At 46.1% G+C, this 21,753-nt stretch overlaps 1 protein-coding gene across 2 annotated transcripts; it reads left to right on the forward strand.

Moving 5' to 3' along the window:
- Window positions 1-690: 690 nt before the first annotated feature.
- On the forward strand, window positions 691-17,450 carry LOC112217963 (transforming growth factor beta-3 proprotein). 2 transcript variants are annotated; one of them, XM_042301068.1, is made up of 8 exons: window positions 1,392-1,576; window positions 7,148-7,311; window positions 7,411-7,504; window positions 10,424-10,553; window positions 13,691-13,798; window positions 14,505-14,691; window positions 15,066-15,219; window positions 16,628-17,450. In XM_042301068.1, exons 1-8 carry the CDS (start codon window positions 1,526-1,528, stop codon window positions 16,784-16,786), a joined length of 1,047 nt encoding a protein of 348 aa, XP_042157002.1. In that variant the 5' UTR covers window positions 1,392-1,525; the 3' UTR covers window positions 16,787-17,450. The 2 variants fall into 2 exon arrangements, with proteins under 2 accessions (XP_042157001.1, XP_042157002.1); XM_042301067.1 differs by lacking the exon at window positions 7,411-7,504 and having other exon boundaries at window positions 691-1,576.
- Window positions 17,451-21,753: the final 4,303 nt, after the last annotated feature.

The raw sequence follows: 21,753 nt of genomic DNA on the forward strand, positions 1-21,753 counted from the left end.
TAAGGATAAGACAGGGATGGGATAGCAGGCACTGCTTGGGGTCTGGTTTGTGTCAGACATGTTTCAATTTACAATACCTTTGATATTCCACTAGAGGGAGTACTGTCTATTTTAAAAGGACAGTAGCAGCAGTTGATCGCACCACCTTCGTTACCAAGTTAATTAATTACTGATGCCGATGTTCTATCATTTTCCTCTAACAACAGTGATTAATGCAATCAGATCAATAAAAATCACCTCAAGAGTAATTGTATGCTATCAAAATAGCCTACTAGCAACATTGTAGGCTATTTTGATCCTTAGATTTTGATCCTGAGATTACTCGTTGGTTATTTCTGCATTGCCGGAACTAGAAACACAAGCATTTCACTACACTCGCATTAACATCTGCTAACCATGTGTATGTGGCAAATAAAATTTGATTTGAAGTAATAATAAAGCCATACAACTCAAATGTATCACTTTAAACTATTAAAACAAATATAAAATATGATAAACGTTTAGAATTACATATGATATGACACATTGTATTGAACTGATAATAGGTTCTATTTTGAGATTTGAGAACTTCTACACAGAATAGAGTTATGGTCATATGGGATAGATAACCTGTGGTCCTTCCTCCATCAAAACGTCACAGCCGTCGGTATAAAACAAACGTGAGCCCGTGCTGGAGGGCGCACAGCTCTGCAAGGTGACGTTAGCCGGCCACTGTTCGGAGAAGGTGCGTGCGGGTCAGTGGCACGAAGTTGTTCATGACAAATACAAATAGAAAAAGGAAGGATGCGCAGGTGTGGGGCGAGTCAGACGACCTAAGTGAACGACAAGGGTTAAATAGAAGAATGAGAAAGAAAAGTCAATAGGCGGTATGCGTTCAGTTACTAGAATGATGATTGAGACCGTTAGATTTTAGTTTGGCCTGCGCTGGGGATTCTATTCATTTGGAACGGCGATAGATGTCTGATGGCTGAATACACACCTGGATTTCTATGGATCACAAACCAGCGAACGTGGATTTCCCCGGGAGAAAACATACGTGTATGAAGAAGCCAACTGAAAGTGCGAGAAAATAGTTTTTGTAAACTGCTATGAAGTTGATTTTGAAAGTTTAAACATACTCTTACGCTTAAGGAACCTTGGGAAATAGTCACCGGTGGGAATCCGTTATTAGACTAAATTTGTTTACCTAAAGTGGTTCACGAACCAAGTGCATCATTGAGCAACAGAAACATGTATCTCGGTAAAGCTCTTCTGTTGGTCCTTCTCCTAAACTACACGACTACCAGTCTTTCTCTGTCAACCTGCGCCACGGTGGATATCGATCATGTGAAGCGGAAGAGGTTCGAGGCGATACGGGGACAGATACTGAGTAAGCTCCGGCTGACCAGCCCGCCACACTCCCTGGGACCCAGTCAGGTCTCCTACCAGATCCAGTCGTTGTATAACAGTACCCGGGAGCTGCTTGAGGAGTTGGGGAGAGACGGGCAGCAAAGTTGTGGCCAAGACAACACGGAGACCGAATATTATGCCAAAGAGATATACAAATTCAACATGGTCCAGGGACCGCCAGAAAATAGTAGGCTAAGTCGTGTTATGTTATATTCATCTTAATGCTCTTTTGGTTGAAAAGCTATTTTCTATTGTTATTTTTTGTGAAACTCTTATTGACTGTAGTTGGGCGCTCCATTACGCACGAGATCAATGAATAGAGAACGTGCCAAATGCGTAATTTTGAAAACTTCCACGTGATCACAAGAGGGAGGGCTGTTACCTGAGTGAAGATCATACAATTAGTGGTTTATCTATTTGTCATGACAATGATTGGTCCTATCTGGGCTTTACATAGTTGATAGTTGACAACGGATATGAACCCATCAACTCTGTATATCACATATAGGGAGTGTGTGGATAGCATACAGTAGACCAGAGTTTCCAAAACTCGGTCCTCAGGACCCCAATGGGTGCACGTTTTTTTTTTCGTTTTTTTTCCCCATAACACTACACAGCTGATTTAAAATGATTAAAGCTTGATTAAAAGTTAATTATTTGAATCAGTTGTGTAGTGCTGGAGGAAAAATCAAAACGTGCACCTCATTGAGGTCATGAGGACTGAGTTTGGGAAACCCTGTGAGTACCCAGATGGAACCCTGTGAGTACCCAGATGGAACCCTGTGAGTACCCAGATGGAATGTGTCAGAAACGATCTGTTTAAGATCTCCTTAGATGTGTTAACTTCTGTTCACTTTATTGTCCGTATTCAGGAACGTGTCTAGGACTTCAGTGAGATGTGGGACTAGTAGAAGCTATGTTGTGGATGAACCTGGAAGTTGCCTCAGCTCTTTCCCCCAACCTATTTCACTCCAGAAGACTTGAGTTTTGTGTAGTCGTTCCTACTCCTCCTTCCTCACTCTTTCCCTCTTTTTCCCCATGGACCCAGTCCCTCTCACCAGATGTGTCCGTTTTAGTTTCAGCCAGGCCCAAATGAGAGGGACATCTGCCCAAGCTGATTGGAACAGGGCTGGGGAAGGGAAGGGGAAGCCTTGCTGAGGGGAGATAGGAAAAGTTAACATGGAGACAGGAAAACTTAGCTGAGGGAAGGACAGTGAAAGTTAACATGGAGAAAGAAACAGTTAGCAGATGGAAGGACCTCCTTCACTCCTTAGTCAGAGCGCCACTCCCCACGACACACTATCTCCCTTTCCCTATCTCACCTAATTATCACCTTTATAGACATCCACTCCCCACGACACACTATCTCCCTTTCCCTATCTCACCTAATTATCACCTTTATAGACATCCACTCCCCACGACACACTATCTCCCTTTCCCTATCTCACCTAATTATCACCTTTATAGACATCCACTCCCCACGACACACTATCTCCCTTTCCCTATCTCACCTAATTATCACCTTTATAGACATCCACTCCCCACCACACACTATCTCCCTTTCCCTATCTCACCTAATTATCACCTTTATAGACATCCACTCCCCACCACACACTATCTCCCTTTCCCTATCTCACCTAATTATCACCTTTATAGACATCCACTCCCCACCACACACTATCTCCCTTTCCCTATCTCACCTAATTATCACCTTTATAGACATCCACTCCCCACGACACACTATCTCCCTTTCCCTATCTCACCTAATTATCACCTTTATAGACATCCACTCCCCACCACACACTATCTCCCTTTCCCTATCTCACCTAATTATCACCTTTATAGACATCCACTCCCCACCACACACTATCTCCCTTTCCCTATCTCACCTAATTATCACCTTTATAGACATCCACTCCCCACCACACACTATCTCCCTTTCCCTATCTCACCTAATTATCACCTTTATAGACATCCACTCCCCACGACACACTATCTCCCTTTCCCTATCTCACCTAATTATCACCTTTATAGACATCCACTCCCCACCACACATTGTCTGTGAGGTCTGAGTAACAATTTCTGAGAAGAGAGGTGACATGGAAGGGGGGTAGAGAGGTGGGGGGGGTAGAGAGGTGGGGGGGGTAGAGAGAGGTGGGGGGGGTAGAGAGGTGACATGGAAGGGGGGTAGAGAGGTGGGGGGTAGAGAGGTGGGGGGGGGTAGAGAGGTGGGGGGGGAGAGAGGTGACATGGAAGGGGGGTAGAGAGGTGGGGGGGTAGAGAGGTGACATGGGGGGGGTAGAGAGGTGGGGGGGGTAGAGAGGTGACATGGAAGGGGGGTAGAGAGGTGGGGGGTAGAGAGGTGACATGGAAGGGGGTAGAGAGGTGGGGGGGGTAGAGAGGGAGAGGGAGGGTTAGTGTTTTTAAGTGTGGAAGAATTTGAAGGTCTTTTGGGTCGACGCAAAGCCCATTGCATCATGGTCCCTTTGAAATCAACAAGTGTTGTAGTAAAATGCCTCTCCCTCCCTCCATATAAAGTGCTCCTGACCAAAAAGCAACACAACATGGACAGATTGCTGCCTTTAGCTCCTACTACATCCTGAAGCCCAGTTAAAAACACAATGTAAACAAACATAATGAGTGATGCATATTGAGGAGGCTCCAGGGTGAAGGTTCCTCTAGGGACAAATCTAGGATCAGATTCCCATCCCTTAATCCTAACTTTAACAATTAGTTGGGGATGGGGTGGGACTAAAATGCTAAACTGACCCAAGATCGGTGTCTAGAGGTAACTACACCCTACTCCCATTTAGGATATTTCCTCTTGTTTACAAAAGCTCTATAGCGTTGAATTAAAAAATATATATATATAGATTCGTCAACAATAACGTTAGCATGTTTCAGAGATTTCTGTAAGTCTTTAGCTGACACTCTAGGATTCTTCTTAACCTCATTGAGCATTCAGCGCTGTGGTCTTGCAGCCATCTTTGCAGGACGGCCACTCCAAGGGAGAGTAGCAACAGTGCTGAACTTTCTCCATTTATAGACAATTTGTCTTACCGTGGACTGACTTTTAGAGATACTTTTGTAACCCTGTCCAGCTTTATGCAAGGCAACAATTCTTAATTGTATGTCTTCTGAGATCTCATTTGTTGAAGGCATGGTTCACATCAGACACTGCTTCTGGTGAATAGCAAACACACATTCTGTGAGTGTTTTTTTTATAGCGCAAGGCAGCTCTAATCAACATCTTCAATCTCATCCTATTGATTAGACTCCAGGCTAGTTGACTCCTGACTCCAATGAAAAATGTCATTAGCCTTTAGGGGTTCACATACATTTTTCCAACCTACATTTTGAATGTTTAAATGATGTATTCAATATAGACAAGAAAAATAAAATAATTTGTGTGTTATTAGTTTAAGCACATTGTGTTTGTCTATTGTGACTTAGATCAGATCAAATGTTATGTCAAATTTATGTAGAAATCCAGGTAATTCCAAAGGGTTCACATACTTTTTCTTGCCACTGTGGTGCTATTGGCCAATCTGGTACCCCTGATTGTGGAAATAAAGAGAGCACATATCATGATGACATTATATTAGTGTTAAGATGAACCTCCCTTTGCCAGATGAACTTCACCAGGTGCACAAACTTCCTCATATAAAGAGAATCTTTGAAGTTATATCCCTTGACCCTTGATGCTTTCTACCTGACGAGATCTGTTCAAAGCCTTTTCTACTTCAGACCAGACCCCTCCTACTTCTGACCAGACCCCTCCTACTTCAGACCAGACCCCTCCTACTTCAGACCAGACCCCTCCTACTTCACACTAGACCCCTCCAACTTCAGAGCAGACCCCTCCTACTTCAGACCAGACCACTCCTACTTCAGAGCAGACCCCTCCTACTTCAGACCAGACCTCAACTACTTCCTCAGACCAGAGTAACTGTGAGTCACACCAGAATAAGTGTTTTAGAGGGAGGTGAGAGACTGAGAGTACTGGCTTCCTGTGTTTGCAGAGAGGCGTATTTCCCATAAAGTACTGCGGTCAAGACCTAGCTGCTGAACAGATACAGCAAAAAGAACCCAAAACAGTGCACGACTAGACTCTCATCAAAGGTAGGGAATAGGGTGCCATTTGGGATGGAGCATAGGTCTCTCTCTCTGTCTCTCTTTCTCTCTGTCTCTCTATCTGTGTCTCTCATTCGGACTCCTCTCTGTCTCTCTCTTTCTCTTTCTGTCTTTTCTCTCTCTCTCTTTCTCTCTCTTTCTGAAGAAGTTTCGCTTTCGGTGGATCTGCTGTTGACATCCCGAGCCAGTGACGTCACTCCTTTCCTTTCCCACCTCTTTAGTGTGGTGTGAACAAACATGTTAGCTCCTGACAGCTCTGCTGAAAGGCTTTAGGTACACTGTTGACATTTGGCGGATCTAAGGCTAGTGTCTGCATCGCAGGGGAGGGGAGACTACAGGGCAGGGAGACTACAGGGCAGGGAGACTACAGGGTAGGGGAGACTACAGGGCAGGGTAGACTACAGGGCAGGGGAGGGAGACTACAGGGTAGGGGAGACTACAGGGCAGGGAGACTACAGGGTAGGGGAGACTACAGGGCAGGGGAGGGAGACTACAGGGCAGGGAGACTACAGGGCAGGGGAGGGGAGACTACAGGGCAGGGAGACTACAGGGCAGGGAGACTACAGGGCAGGGTAGACTACAGGGTAGGGGAGACTACAGGGCAGGGGAGGGGAGACTACAGGGCAGGGGAGACTACAGGGCAGGGAGACTACAATTACTGAGCTCGGTCCTCCCAATGCCTGTTTCTTGCAAATAAACTGCCCTACTGTCTGTCTCCTCTCTGTCTCCAACAACCTGCCCTACTGTCCGTCTGCCACAACCTGCCATACTGTCTGTCTCCAACAACCTGCCCTACTGTCTGTCTCCTCTCTGTCTCCAACAACCTGCCCTACTGTCTGTCTCCTCTCTGTCTCCAACAACCTGCCCTACTGTCTGTCTCCACTCTGTCTCCAACAACCTGCCCTACTGTCTGTCTCCTCTCTGTCTCCAACAAACCTGCCCTACTGCCTGTCTGCCACAACCTGCCCTACTGTCTGTCTCCTCTCTGTCTCCAACAACCCTGCCCTACTGTCTGTCTCCTCTCTGTCTCCAACAACCTGCCCTACTGTCTGTCTCCAACAACCTGCCCCACATGACCTTCTCTACTATCCTAAAGGTCTTTTCTCTCTGTCCTATAGATGAAATTCCCTACTGTCCTAAAGGTCTCTTCTCTCTGTCCTACAGATGACCTTCCCTACTGTCCTAAAGGTCTCTTCTCTCTGTCCTACAGATGACCTTCCCTACTGTCCTAAAGGTCTTTTCTCTCTGTCCTATAGATGACCTTCCCTACTGTCCTAAAGGTCTCTTCTCTCTGTCCTACAGATGACCTTCCCTACTGTCCTAAAGGTCTCTTCTCTCTGTCCTACAGATGACCTTCCCTACTGTCCTAAAGGTCTCTTCTCTCTGTCCTACAGATGACCTTCCCTACTGTCCTAAAGGTCTTTTCTCTCTGTCCTATAGATTACCTTCTCTACTATCCTAAAGGTCTTTTCTCTCTGTCCTATAGATGAAATTCCCTACTGTCCTAAAGGTCTTTTCTCTCTGTCCTATAGATGACCTTCCCTACTGTCCTAAAGGTCTCTTCTCTCTGTCCTACAGATGACCTTCCCTACTGTCCTAAAGGTCTTTTCTCTCTGTCCTATAGATGACCTTCCCTACTGTCCTAAAGGCATCACCTCCAAAGTTTTCCGTTTCAATGTGTCGGCCATGGAGAGGAACTCCACCAACCTGTTCCGAGCTGAGTTCCGTGCTCTCAGGGTTCCAAACTCTGCTGCCAATAGGAACGAACAGAGGGTCGAGCTCTACCAGGTGTGTAAAGGTACCCCTCCGTCTCTCCATGTCCTTCAGAGATCTTTAACTCCGCCTCACCCCCAAGAAATAACTGCATAGTTTTCTAAGGACCTGAAGCGAGGGGACCATCTCTGCCTGTGCCAACAAGATGGAGCCGGAAGAGATGGTCGCTTCCGAGCCTGTTCACCCGCTCTATCACCCAGAAGGCGAGGTCAGTACAGGTACATCAAAGCTGGGGCCGAGAGACTGAAAAACAGCTTCTATCTTAAGGCCATCAGATTGTTAAACAGCCATCACTACCATAGAGAGGCTGCTGCCAACATACAGACTCAAATCTCTGGCCACTTAAATAAATGGATTTAGTAAAGGTACAACCAGTCACTTTAAATAATGCCACTTTAATAATGTTTACATATCCTACATTACTCATCTCATATGTATATACTGTACTCTATACCATATACTGCATCGTGCCGCACGGCCATCGCTCATCCATATATTTATATGTACATATTCTTATTCATCCTTTTACGTTTGTGTGTATTAGGTAGTTGTTGTGAAATTGTTAGATTACTTGTTCGATATTACTGTACTGTCGGAACTAGAAGCACAAGCATTTGGCTACACTCGCATTAACATCTGCTAACCATGTGTATGTGACAAATAACATCTGCTAACCATGTGCATGTGACCAATAACATCTGCTAACCATGTGCATGTGACCAATAACATCTGCTAACCATGTGCATGTGACCAATAACATCTGCTAACCATGTGTATGTGACCAATAACATCTGCTAACCATGTGTATGTGACCAATAACATCTGCTAACCATGTGCATGTGACCATTAACATCTGCTAACCATGTGACCAATAACATCTGCTAACCATGTGACCAATAACATCTGCTAACCATGTGACCAATAACATCTGCTAACCACGTGACCAATAACATCTGCTAACCATGTGACCAATAACATCTGCTAACCATGTGACCAATAACATCTGCTAACCATGTGACCAATAACATCTGCTAACCATGTGACCAATAACATCTGCTAACCATGTGCATGTGACCAATAAGATTTGATTTTATAAGTCTTTCCTCCTAGTTTAATTTAGAGGCGGGAACACAAAGGCCTGCAAAGCAACATCCAGGTCATCAGGCATCAACATGGAATGTGTGTTCCAAATGACACCCTATTCCCTATATAGTGCACTACTTTAGACCAGATCCCTATGGCACCTTATTCCCTACATAGTGCACTACTTTAGACCAGATCCCTATGGCACCCTATTCCCAATATAGTGCACTACTTAAGACCAGATCCCTATTGGCCCTGATCAAAAGGTAGTGTACTGTAAAGGGACTAGGGTGCCATTTGGGATGTAACAGTTGTCTATTAATACTGCTAGAAGTCTTGTTCTTTAAGCAGGGGGCGAAAGAGTATGTGAGGGAGGGGCCTGGTAGAGGTGACACAGTGCTCTAAGATGTGAGGGAGGGGCCTGGTAGAGGTAACACAGTGCTCTAAGACATGAGGGAGGGGCCTGGTAGAGGTAACACAGTGCTCTAAGATGTGAGGGAGGGGCCTGGTAGAGGTAACACAGTGCTCTAAGATGTGAGGGAGGGGCCTGGTAGAGGTAACACAGTGCTCTAAGATGTGAGGGAGGGGCCTGGTAGAGGTAACACAGTGCTCTAAGATGTGAGGGAGGGGCCTGGTAGAGGTAACACAGTGCTCTAAGATGTGAGGGAGGGGCCTGGTAGAGGTAACACAGTGCTCTAAGATGTGAGGGAGGGGCCTGGTAGAGGTAACACAGTGCTCTAAGACATGAGGGAGGGGCCTGGTAGAGGTAACACAGTGCTCTAAGATGTGAGGGAGGGGCCTGGTAGAGGTAACACAGTGCTCTAAGATGTGAGGGAGGGGCCTGGTAGAGGTGACACAGTGCTCTAAGATGTGAGGGAGGGGCCTGGTAGAGAAAACACAGTGCTCTAAGATGTGAGGGAGGGGCCTGGTAGAGGTAACACAGTGCTCTAAGATGTGAGGGAGGGGCCTGGTAGAGGTAACACAGTGCTCTAAGATGTGAGGGAGGGGCCTGGTAGAGGTAACACAGTGCTCTAAGATGTGAGGGAGGGGCCTGGTAGAGGTAACACAGTGCTCTAAGATGTGAGGGAGGGGCCTGGTAGAGGTAACACAGTGCTCTAAGACATGAGGGAGGGGCCTGGTAGAGGTAACACAGTGCTCTAAGATGTGAGGGAGGGGCCTGGTAGAGGTAACACAGTGCTCTAAGATGTGAGGGAGGGGCCTGGTAGAGGTAACACAGTGCTCTAAGATGTGAGGGAGGGGCCTGGTAGAGGTAACACAGTGCTCTAAGATCCTTCACACACAGTAGCGTCACCTCCAAGACATTATTTAAAAAATATATATACAATTCAATAGCTTTTGTTTTGCTAAGGAGCATGATCGGTAGTGGACTTTTTTACATTTTCATATGGCCAGAAAGTTTAGTTTAGCATAGATAGGTTTACCATACTGACATCGACAATAAAAACAAGTTGCCTAGTATTCCACATCCCCATTTTTTCAAACTTCAGTTTCAACTGAAGAAGAGGAGAGAGAAGACGATATCCAGCTTGTGGTTTGGTGGTGGGCAGCCGCCAGACCCTAACTCCAGCTCGCCAGGCCCGGAGAATGTGTACAGGGTCTGGCTCGGGGCAGGGGAACGGGGCAGGGGAACGGGGCAGGGGAACGCTAGGATAAAAGGAGACTCTTTTTCAATGTTTTACTATTTGTATGAAATTCACTGAGGAAGATGGTCCTCCTCTTCCTCCTCTGATGAGCCTCCACTGTTTGAGTGTTTTAATTGAGTCTGTTTTTTGGATGCCGATTCCCTTTTTACATTTTTTTATTAAACTGAATGTACCGCAAACATTCTAGAAGCATCTCTCTCTAAAGCCTCTGCTCTAGAAGATGCCATACGGTGTCATGGCAGTAATGAAGTCCTTATTGTCGAGCTTCTTTATGTTTCCTCTCACAAAGTTGCTTAAAAACGTCTCCACTAGTGGCAACAGCATCAGTGTAGTGACTCTGTATCGTTCGTATACAGTAAATCCCCTTTTTTGATTTTCAGATCCTGAGACCAGACGAGCACATAGCTAAGCAGCGCTACATCGGAGCCAAGAACGTGCTGACCAAGGGAACGCCAGAATGGGTCTCCTTCGACGTGACAGAGACGGTACGGGAGTGGTTGATGTACAGAGGTGAGGGTTTGATTCATTAATTGATTGTAGTGTTGAGCAATTTAGTGCATTTTGAGGTCGGTTTGGGGTTTCAGAGAGAGAGAAAAAAAAATATACAAAAAATGATAATACATGAAATGCATTATGGGTTGAATGTTGTAACACAGAATAAAACCATGAATAAAAGTCCCATGATGCTAGTGACTGTCCGTTACTGCTGATCACTCATTAACCATCATTTATTCACATTACTTTAATATAAAATGTCAGCCGTTGTGTTTATGACATTCGTTTTATTTGATGACTTTACTATTTAGTTCCCAAGTCATCATCTCATCTCTATAGAGCTGCTGTCTGTCAAAATCACTATTTTTTTAGTAGTTCTTCAAAGTAAATAAGGCGTACTTTTATGACTGCTGAGTACCACTTGTCAATCTCTTCATGTATTTTCAGGCTCGTAATCCAACTGTTTTCTATCCCATCTTCTCCCTGTCTCCATGTCAAGTTTATTAAGCTCCCATGCAATGGATTCTGGTCATGGTAGATAATGAACACATTTTCTGCACTAAACAATGAATACTGAACAAAATATAAATGCAACATGTAACAATTTCAAACCATTTTATTGAGTTACAGTTCATATAAGGAAATCAGTCAATTGAAAATAGATTCATTTGGCCCTAATCTATAGATTTCACATGACTGGGCACATGACTGGGAAGTCATGGGTGGGCCTGGCTCCCAAGTGGGTGGGCCTGGCTCCCAAGTGGGTGGGCCTGGCTCCCAAGTAGGTGGGCCTGGCTCCCAAGTAGGTGGGCCTGGCTCCCAAGTGGGTGGGCCTGGCTCCCAAGTGGGTGGGCCTGGCTCCCAAGTGGTGGGCCTGGCTCCCAAGTGGGTGGGCCTGGCTCCCAAGTAGGTGGGCCTGGCTCCCAAGTAGGTGGGCTGTGCTCCCGAGTAGGTGGGCCTGGCTCCCAAGTGGGTGGGCCTGGCTCCCAAGTGGGTGGGCCTGGCTCCCAAGTGGGTGGGCCTGGCTCCCAAGTAGGTGGGCCTGGCTCCCAAGTGGGTGGGCCTGGCTCCCAAGTGGGTATGCCTGGCTCCCAAGTGGGTGGGCCTGGCTCCCAAGTAGGTGGGCCTGGCTCCCAAGTGGGTGGGCCTGGCTCCAAAGTAGGTGGGCCTGGCTCCCAAGTGGGTGGGCCTGGCTCCCAAGTAGGTGGGCCTGGCTCCCAAGTGGGTGGGCCTGGCTCCCAAGTAGGTGGGCCTGGCTCCCAAGTGTGGGGGCCTGGCTCCCAAGTAGGTGGGCCTGGCTCCCAAGTAGGTGGGCCTGGCTCCTGAGTAGGTGGGCCTGGCTCCCAGTGGGTGGGCCTGGCTCCCAAGTGGGTGGGCCTGGCTCCCAATTGGGTGGGCCTGGCTCCCAAGTGGGTGGGCCTGGCTCCCAAGTAGGTGGGCCTGGCTCCCAAGTGGGTGGGCCTGGCTCCCAAGTAGGTGGGCCTGGCTCCCAAGTGGGTGGGTCTGGCTCCCAAGTGGGTGGGCCTGGCTCCCAAGTAGGTGGGCCTGGCTCCCAAGTAGGTGGCCTGGCTCCCAAGTGGGTGGGCCTGGCTCCCAAGTAGGTGGCCTGGCTCCCAAGTGGGTGGGCCTGGCTCCCAAGTAGGTGGGCCTGGCTCCCAAGTAGGTGGGCCTGGCTCCCAAGTGGGTGGGCCTGGCTCCCAATTGGGTGGGCCTGGCTCCCAAGTGGGTGGGCCTGGCTCCCAAGTGGGTGGGCCTAATCAGAATACGTTTTTACCCGCAAAAGGGCTTTATAACAATGGTTATCCTTCAATGTGACAGAAATACTCCTCACTTTCATCAGATTTCTGGGTGGCTGGTCTCAGACGATCCTGCAGGTGAAGAAGCTGGATGTGGAGGTCCTGGGCTGGCGTGGTTACACTTGGTCTGCTGTTGTGAGGCCAGTTGAATATACTGCCAAATTCTCTAAAACAACGTTGGTGGAGGCTAATGTTAGAGAAATTGACATTAAATTCTCTGGCAACTGCTCTGGTGGACATTCCTACAGTCAGCATGTCAATTGCTCGCTCCCTCAAACTTGAGACGTCTGTGGCGTTTTGATGTGTGACAAAACTGCACATTTTAGAGTGGCCTTTTATTATCCCCAGCACAAGGTGAACCCGTGTAATGATTATGCTGTTTAATCAGCTTCTTGATATGCCACACCTGTCAGGTAGATAGATTATCTTGGCAAAGGAGAAATGCTCACGAACAGGGATGTAAACAAATGTGTTCATAAAATTGTAGAGAATTAATTACTTTTTGTGCATATGGAACATTTCTGGGATCTTTTATTTCAGCTCATGAAACATGGAACCAAAACTTTACATGGTTGCCTTTATATTTTTGTTCAGTGTAGAATATTGGCCTGTTGGAAACTACAACTCCCTACTACATTGCACAGTTCAGGCTGGAACTGATTTATTCCTAGAGAAACTACCACTCCCTACTACATCACACAGTTCAGGCTGGATCTGATTTATTCCTAGAGAAACTACAACTCCCTACTACATCGCACAGTTCAGGCTGGATCTGATTTATTCCTAGAGAAACTACAACTCCCTACTACATCGCACAGTTCAGGCTGGATCTGATTTATTCCTAGAGAAACTACAACTCCCTACTACATCACACAGTTCAGGCTGGATCTGATTTATTCCTAGAGAAACTACAACTCCCTACTACATCACACAGTTCAGGCTGGATCTGATTTATTCCTAGAGAAACTACAACTCCCTACTACATCACACAGTTCAGGCTGAATCTGATTTATTCCTAGAGAAACTACAACTCCCTACTACATCACACAGTTCAGGCTGGATCTGATTTATTCCTAGAGAAACTACAACTCCCTACTACATCACACAGTTCAGGCTGGATCTGATTTATTCCTAGAGAAACTACAACTCCCTACTACATCACACAGTTCAGGCTGGATCTGATTTCTCTCTACGGAAACTACACATTGAGCTCACAGAAGAAGAAAAAACTAACTAAATGGAATTCAAATAATTGAACCGACTTCTGTCAATTCGTTTAATTCAAAAATCACTCAACACTAATTGATTGACATGATGAAACTACTTATCTTTCCCATGATGCCTCTCTCCTGTCAGCGACCAACCTGGGTCTGGAGATCAGCGTACACTGCCCCTGCCACACCTTCAACCCCAACGGCGACATCATCGACAATGTGAACGAAGTGCTGGAGGTCAAGTTCAAAGGTCAGCAGGCATAACATTATCTTCTTCGTGTGGTCCTTTTTGTTGTTGTTACACCACCCAATAACTTGCAATGAACTGCAAGTCTCGCTCTATGCCTCCACATACTGATAGCTTCTTGAGCTGCATCTGTGTTCCTTTTGACAAAGTGAACATTGAACTGACATCCCCCCCCCAAAAAAAACACTATAAACATTTTTAAAACGGCTTTATAAGACACAAAGTCACAAGTGAGGAGGCCTATGACGTCCTGGGGTACAGCACCCGTTGTCCTCAACCCGTAGTTCAAACTGCTCCCCCTTGACAGACGTCGCATGCCCTGTCTGCAATGCTCCACCAATAGGAGCAGGGCCTCGTTGAGCCCGAGGCCATCCACCTGGTTAACAGGACCATCAAGGAATATATAAGGAACTATTCTAGAGATAGTTTAGCCCTGACGTTAATTAACAACTGTGGCTTCCGTGAACTTGTAGTTTCTTAAATTGCACATTTTAATTGATGCCTTAAATTGTATTTCTTATATTGTCTACGGTTGTCCTAATTTGAAAGCATCCTGTCAGTCCTGAACAAATCGCCCCTCTGGGATTAATAAAGTTGTAATTGTAATGAATGACCTTTTGACCTCTCTCTCTCTGCTGCAGCGGAGAAACATACAAAATGTCTGCCCTGTAACATGTACTGGCTGATATGTAACGTCTCTCTGCTACAGGTATGGAAGGGGAGTATGAGGAGCTGGGTCGTTGGGACCTGGGTCGTCTGAAGAAGAAGAAGAAGAAGAAGAAGGAGCAGAAGGAGCCGTACCTGCCTCACCTCATCCTCATGATGATCCCTCCTCACCGCCTCGACTCACAGCCACGCAGACGCAAACGGGCCCTGGACACCAACTACTGCTTCTCGTAAGGACCCTTACGGAAACTGTTAGCACTTCTGTTTCCACCTATCGGTTGTCATGTCCTGAAAGGCGCCTTAGAAGTGGTTTATGGTAAAAATCTGTTGTAACATAAAACAACAATAGCAGATGAAGGATCAATGAGCCAGCTAACCTTTCCCATACGTGCAATCTGAAACCATTCATGTGTTGGTTGATCAAGACGAGAAACTTTAATAAATTGCAACTTCAACTGAGTCTAACTAAAGTTTTGTGTTGTTATTAACAAGAAAATCGTTCAGTTGTAACTGAACAGTTATCACAGTTGACTACCTAGCTCATTGTTGTATAAGTGAGTGATGAGTGATTCACCGTAGTTTGTTGTGCCCCCCTCCCTCCCAGCACTGTTGAGGAGAACTGCTGTGTCCGTCGTCTCTACATCGACTTCCGTCGGGACCTGGACTGGAAGTGGATCCACGAGCCTAAAGGATACTTCGCTAACTACTGCTCTGGACCCTGCCCTTACCTGAGGAGCTCCGATACCACGCACACACAGGTGAGGGCATTCTGACACCACACACACACACACACACACACACACACACACACACACACACACACACATTCACACCACACACACACACCCACAGGTGAGGGCATTCTGACACCACACACACACACACACACACACACACACACAGGGCATTCACACCACACACACACACACACACACACACACACACACACACACACACACACACGGGTGAGGACATTCTGACACCACACACACACACCCACAGGTGAGGGCATTCTGACACCACACACACACACACACACACACACACACACACAGGTGAGGGCATTCTGACACCACACAAACACACACACACACAGACACACACATACAGACACACACAGACCAGGTAGCTGCTCAATAGCCCATGTAAGGTAACTGAGGGGAGACTCAGCAAAATTACATCATACACAAGACTCAACCAGAATAAAATTCAGATCTGCCAGGATGTATTTATTTACGCAGATTAGTAGTAGACCGGGACAGTTGCACCTTAATCCACATTTCAGCTTCCACATCAGATACACCAAAATGTCTAGTTCACAGCCTAAAATGAACACCTGTCCCCTGTGGGTATATTTTGGCGGGTAAGATGTCTATTTCACCAGCCTTGTTGGTGGGAAGTCAGGGCTCCACTGTGCGAGCGTTTCACTTGTGTTTGTGAATAAAAATAGTGAAATATGATCACATTTATAGTAAAAAAAAAATAGACGCTGCAGTAACTGTTTTCAAAGTATTTCCGCCATTTTGTTTCATAGCTGGTAAATTTAATCGCACAAAATCGAAATTACAAATGCTATATAGCCTATCCCACCTCATGCTGCAACACTGTCTGGCTGGGAGCTGTGCGCACCTGAAGAGCTGAGTGAAAGATTTGTTTTTAGAAGCGTTGCGCACAGGCATAAAAATGTGTTTAACTTGAAACTAAAGTCTACTGAAGTGAGACTTTGTCCTTGTTTTTTTTAGCTATTTACATTTATTTTTGTTCACAAGCAAGGTTGTTTTTCTCTGCTTAAGTTTCAACTGCTAGAGAAGAGAAGCCAGTGTTTCTACTAGTCAATCTCACAGGTACACACATGACTGGAGTCACATTACCACGGTAACCTCCCGCTCTTAAAGGGGCAAGTGAACATTTAGTCTCCTCTGTGATATTTTAGTTAAGCCTCAGGTCTCAAAAAAATGGAATTATTCAATAGACCACATTTACTTCTTACTGGTAATACATTTATGATAGAAACATTAGAAAGAATGTTCATCTGTTTTTTTGTTGTGTGCTTTGTTGAAAAAATGTAAATGCCCCAAAAATATTTTGGCTGGTAAAAAATCTGAATGGCTGGTAGACCAAAAAAAGTATATTTTATACCCTCATCTCTTTCTTGTTCCTTTATAGCTGCTGAGCCTGTATAACACTCTGAACCCAGAGGCTTCAGCCTCTCCCTGCTGCGTTCCCCAGGACCTGGAGCCTCTTACCATTCTCTACTACTCTGGACGCACCCCTAAAGTAGAGCAGCTGTCCAACATGATCGTCAAATCCTGCAAATGCAGCTGAGGAGGCCAGGAGTAGGCCTGAAGCCTGGGAGTAGAGTAGAGGGGAATGGCCCACGTAGGTGATCTGTATTGGGACACTAGAGCCAGCCGGCCTGCCTACCTGTGGAGGACTAGACTACTACCGTCCAGGCTATTTGTATTAATCAACAAACTACGTGGCCTAGCGCCTAACACCACTTGAACTGAAGGGCCCCATCCTTGTGTAAGGAGGACATACTATGCTAGACTTTGGGATCTGAACTTCGTCATTCTTTTGATTTGTTCAGTTTAGAGTTAGTAGTTTCCTTTTACAGTTTTCCAACTGGGTTTCCTTTCCTTCCTACAAACAAACTGAGTTTCCTTCCTACAAACAAACTGGGTTTCCTTCCTTCCTACAAACAATCTGAGTTTCCTTTCCTTCCTACAAACAAACTGAGTTTCCTTTCCTTCCTACAAACAAACTGAGTTTCCTTCCTTCCTACAAACAAACTGAGTTTCCTTCCTTCCTTCCCTTCCTACAAACAAAGTGTTTCCTTTCCTTCCTTCCTTCCTACAAACAAACTGTGTTTCCTTTCCTTCCTTCCCTTCCTACAAACAAACTGTGTTTCCTTCCTTCCTTCCCACAAACAAACTGTTTTTCATTTCCTTCCTTCCTACAAACAAACTGTGTTTCCTTCCTTCCTTCCCACAAACAAACCGTTTTTCATTTCCTTCCTTCCTACAAACAAACTGGCTTCCCTTCCCTTCCTACAAACAGTGGGCATTATTATCATAACACAAAGGAGAAAGGACAGACTACCGTTCAAAAGTTTGGGGTCACATTGAAATGTCCTTGTTTTTTAAAGAAAAAAACTCTTTTTGTTCATTTAAAATAACATCAAATCGATCAGATACACAGTGTAGACATTATTGTAGCTGGAAACGGCAGATTTTTTCAAAGGGAATATCCACATAGGCGTACAGAGGCCCATTATTCTCAACCATCACTCCTGTGTTCCAATGGCACGTTGTGTTAGCTAATCCAACTTCATCATTTTAAAAGACTAATTGATCATTAGAAAACCCTTTTGCAATTATGTTAGCAAGCACAGCTTAAAAATGTTGTCCTGATTTAAAGAAGCAATAAAACTGGCCTTCTTTAGACTAGTTGATTATCTGGAGCATCAGCATTTGTGGGATCGATTACAGGCTGAACATGGCCAGAAACAAGGCACGTTCTTCTGAAACTCGTCTGTCTAGTCTTGTTCTGAGAAATGAAGGCTATTCCATGCGAGAAATTGCCAAGAAACTGAAGATCGTGTACAACGCTGTGCACTACTCCCTTCATAGAACAGAGCAAACTGGCCCTAACCAGAATAGAAAGAGGAGTGGGAGACCCCGGGGTACAACTGAGCTTGAGGACAAATACATTGGTGTCTAGTTTGAGAAACAGACGCCTCACAAGTCCTCAACTGGCAGCTTCATTAAATAGTGCCCGCAAAACACCAGTCTCCACGTCAACAGTGAAGAGGCGACTCAGGGATGCTGGCCTTCTAGGCAGAGTTCCTCTGTCCAGTGTCAACGTCAACAGTGAAGAGGCGACTCAGGGATGCTGGCCTTCTAGGCAGAGTTCCTCTGTCCAGTCTCAACGAACAGTGAAGAGGCGACTCAGGGATGCAGTGAAGAGGCGACTCAGGGATGCTGGCCTTCTAGGCAGAGTTCCTCTGTCCAGTCTCAACGTCAACAGTGAAGAGGCGACTCAGGGATGCTGGCCTTCTAGGCAGAGTTCCTCTGTCCAGTCTCAACGTCAACAGTGAAGAGGCGACTCAGGGATGCTGGCCTTCTAGGCAGAGTTCCTCTGTCCAGTCTCAACGTCAACAGTGAAGAGGCGACTCAGGGATGCTGGCCTTCTAGGCAGAGTTCCTCTGTCCAGTCTCAACGTCAACAGTGAAGAGGCGACTCAGGGATGCTGGCCTTCTAGGCAGAGTTCCTCTGTCAAGTGTCTGTGTTCTTTTGCCCATCTTCATCTTTTCTTTTTATTGGCCAGTCTGAGAGATGGCCTTTTCTTTGCAATTCTGGAGTCGCCACTTCACTGTTGACGTTGAGGGTTTTCTAATGATCAATTAGCCATTTATAATGATAAACTTGAATTAGCTAACACAACGTGCCATTGGAACACAGGAGTGATGGTTGCTGATAATGGGCCTCTGTACGCCTATGTAGATATTCCATAAAAAAATCTGCCGTTTCCAGCTACAATAGTCATTTACAACATTAACAATGTCAACATTGTATTTCTGATCAATTTGATGTTATTTTAATGGACAGAAAAAAAGAGAGAAAGAGAAAGACAGACTGTGACAAAGCGATAGAAAAGACGGGCTTCTTTTTTTGGGGTGGTGGGTGGGGGATGACACAGCAGTGACCATTTTTTTTGTTTGTTTCTATGGCAACTGGAGTGGAAGGAGAAGGGACCTTTTTAAAAACAAACCTCAAACAACAACAAGCTGCTCTCTTTGAAGACTTTCTCGACAGGTTTGAATAAATAAAATAAATAAAAGATAAAAAGGGACCCAAACACAATATGCTGGAAGACATTGATCTGAAAAACTATTTACGTAACAGATTTTGTGAGATATATATTTTTTCTTTAAAATGGCAAATATTCTCTGGTGGTGTCATATGATTGATGTCATGTTAATGTGTATCTGTCTATTATATTACACCATGATCCTCATAATATTGTTTTGCTGGTGATTTTGAATACCTACTCTATGGTCATGCCAGGTTTGCTATTTATGAGAAGATGAAACAATAAGCAAAGGCATGATAGCTGGCACAGTTGATCGTCTTGTATTTTTTTAAATATTTAAAAACAAATAAATTCCATCAGAGTAGTCAGCACATCAGAGTTATTATCTCCCCTGTAGCGAAGCCTCAACACCAAACCAAATTACAAGCCATGTTTGGGTTTGTTAAAAGTGCCTAGAGGTTACCACCCACAATGCAACAGTCACATGACAACTTAGAGAAAGAGGACTTCCAGGACCCAAAAGCACATGTATAAGCATGTGCCAGTGCCATTGAGGAATTTCACAATTTTAAAGTAGTCAACTGGGTGGGACTTCCTATGCAAACATTGACTTTGTAACTGTTTAAACAGCACACTCCATGTGGCAGTATGCACCCTTTCAGTTTGTTTACCAACTCGTAGACGTAGTAGAAGAATACAATGTACTATTTCAAAATGGAGATGGCCTCAATGGCCGTACATAATGTCACAGACAGATACAATGTCGCGTCCTCTAAATATCTCTATGCATTATGACACTTCGACCTCCTCCGTTTTGAACACGTGTTCCAAAGCTGAAGGAGTGAAATTGATCGATGGAGTTGGGGCTAATTAGCCTGCAACGCTGACGGATTCATAGCAAGCTGGAATCCCATAAGGCACTGTGTTATTTTTCAGTTTAATTATATGGCATGTAGATTTGTTTATGTCTGATGTTGAGACTTGACACATGTAAATCAATCTTTAACTGTTACTGAGGTTTATATTTTGTAGACGACAGGGGATTCGTTCATTTTAATTTCATGCTCATTTTATTATTTACAAGTGGAACATGAATTGCATCATTCAAGTCACTAGTGTGTCCCGAAGTTGATGGGTTTATTGATTCCCCCCGTCGCCACTCTCTGGAAGTCAGCAACACGTGACAACAGAGGGGCCTGTTGTCTCCTCCCCACTCCTCCCAACAGAGGGAGGAGTTGGGAGGAGAGGGAGGAGTGGGGAGGAGAGGGAGGAGTGGAAGGAAAGGGGAGGAGTGGGAGGAGTGGAAGGAAAGGGGAGGAGTGGAAGGAAAGGGTAGGAATGGGAGGAGAGGGAGGGGGAGGAGAGGGAGGAGTGGAAGGAAAGGGGAGGAGAGGGAGGAGAGGGGAGGAGAGGGAGGATTGGGGAGGAGAGGGAGGAGTTGGGAGGAGATGGGAGGAGTAGGGGGGAGAGGGGAGGAGTGGGGGGATGGGGAGGAGAGGGAGGAGTGGGGAGGATTGGGTAGGAGAAGGAGGATTGGGGAGGAGATGGGAGGAGTGGGGGGGGAGTGGGGAGGAGAGGGAGGATTGGGTAGGAGAGGGAGGAGTGGGGAGGAGAGGGAGGAGGGGGAGGATTGGGGAGGAGAGGGAGGATGGGGAGGAGTAGGGAGGAGAGGGAGGGAGGGGGAGGAGTGGGGAGGAGAGGGAGGAGGAGGAGGATTGGGGAGGAGAGGGAGGAGTGGGGGGAGGAGAGGGAGGAGTGGGGAGGAGAGAAGGAGTGGGAGGAGAGGGAGGAGTGGGGAGGAAAGGGGAGGATTGGGTAGGAGAGGGAAGAGTGGGGAGGAGAGGGAGGAGGGGGAGGAGGGGGAGGAGAGGGAGGAGGGGGAGGAGTGGGGAGGAGAGAAGGAGTGGGAGGAGAGGGAGGAGGGGGAGGAAAGGGGAGGATTGGGTAGGAGAGGGAAGAGTGGGGAGGAGAGGGAGGAGTGGGAGGAGTGGGGAGGAGTGGGAGGAGAGGGAGGAGTGACATGGCAGCAGCTAGACAGTGTTTCTCCAAGTCAGCAGTAAGAGTGGTGTGAAGGCCAACCATCCCTCACTCCGTCTCCCCTTTCTCTCTTATTGGCTCCCCTGTCGTCTCTCTCCACCCAAGCGCTGGCCCAGCCATAGTGAGGAGGTATGTTATCTAGCCTTGAGATGACAGGAGAAGGAACCGTACAGCAACACTTGTTCCAATGGAACATTAGAAGGTCGATGGGCTAGATATGAAGGTATGGGATGTTTTTAATAATAAATGGTCACACTTTATTAAACAACAGAAAGGCCTACAATAGCCTAGGTGAAAATGTTTGTTTAAGTCTCACGCTCCTCTTTCCCAGGGTCTCTCCTCCTCCACCTGACTTTCCTCTCAACACATAATACAAACCCAGATGCCATTTTCTACTTTCTTTCTCTCCCCAATAAATTCCCCCTTTGGCTGGTTTTCTC

Source organism: Oncorhynchus tshawytscha, linkage group LG18 (assembly GCF_018296145.1).
Source record: "Oncorhynchus tshawytscha isolate Ot180627B linkage group LG18, Otsh_v2.0, whole genome shotgun sequence".
Lineage (NCBI taxonomy): Eukaryota > Metazoa > Chordata > Actinopteri > Salmoniformes > Salmonidae > Oncorhynchus > Oncorhynchus tshawytscha.

Bases quoted from the DNA above. Each gene is read 5' to 3' on its own strand.
- LOC112217963 (XM_042301067.1), top strand. From the start codon at position 1,231: ATGTATCTCGGTAAAGCTCTTCTGTTGGTCCTTCTCCTAAACTACACG. The intron at 10,554-13,690 runs GTGAGGGTTTGA...CTCTCCTGTCAG, and splicing joins GGAGTGGTTGATGTACAGAG to CGACCAACCTGGGTCTGGAG. The intron at 14,692-15,065 runs GTAAGGACCCTT...CCTCCCTCCCAG, and splicing joins GACACCAACTACTGCTTCTC to CACTGTTGAGGAGAACTGCT.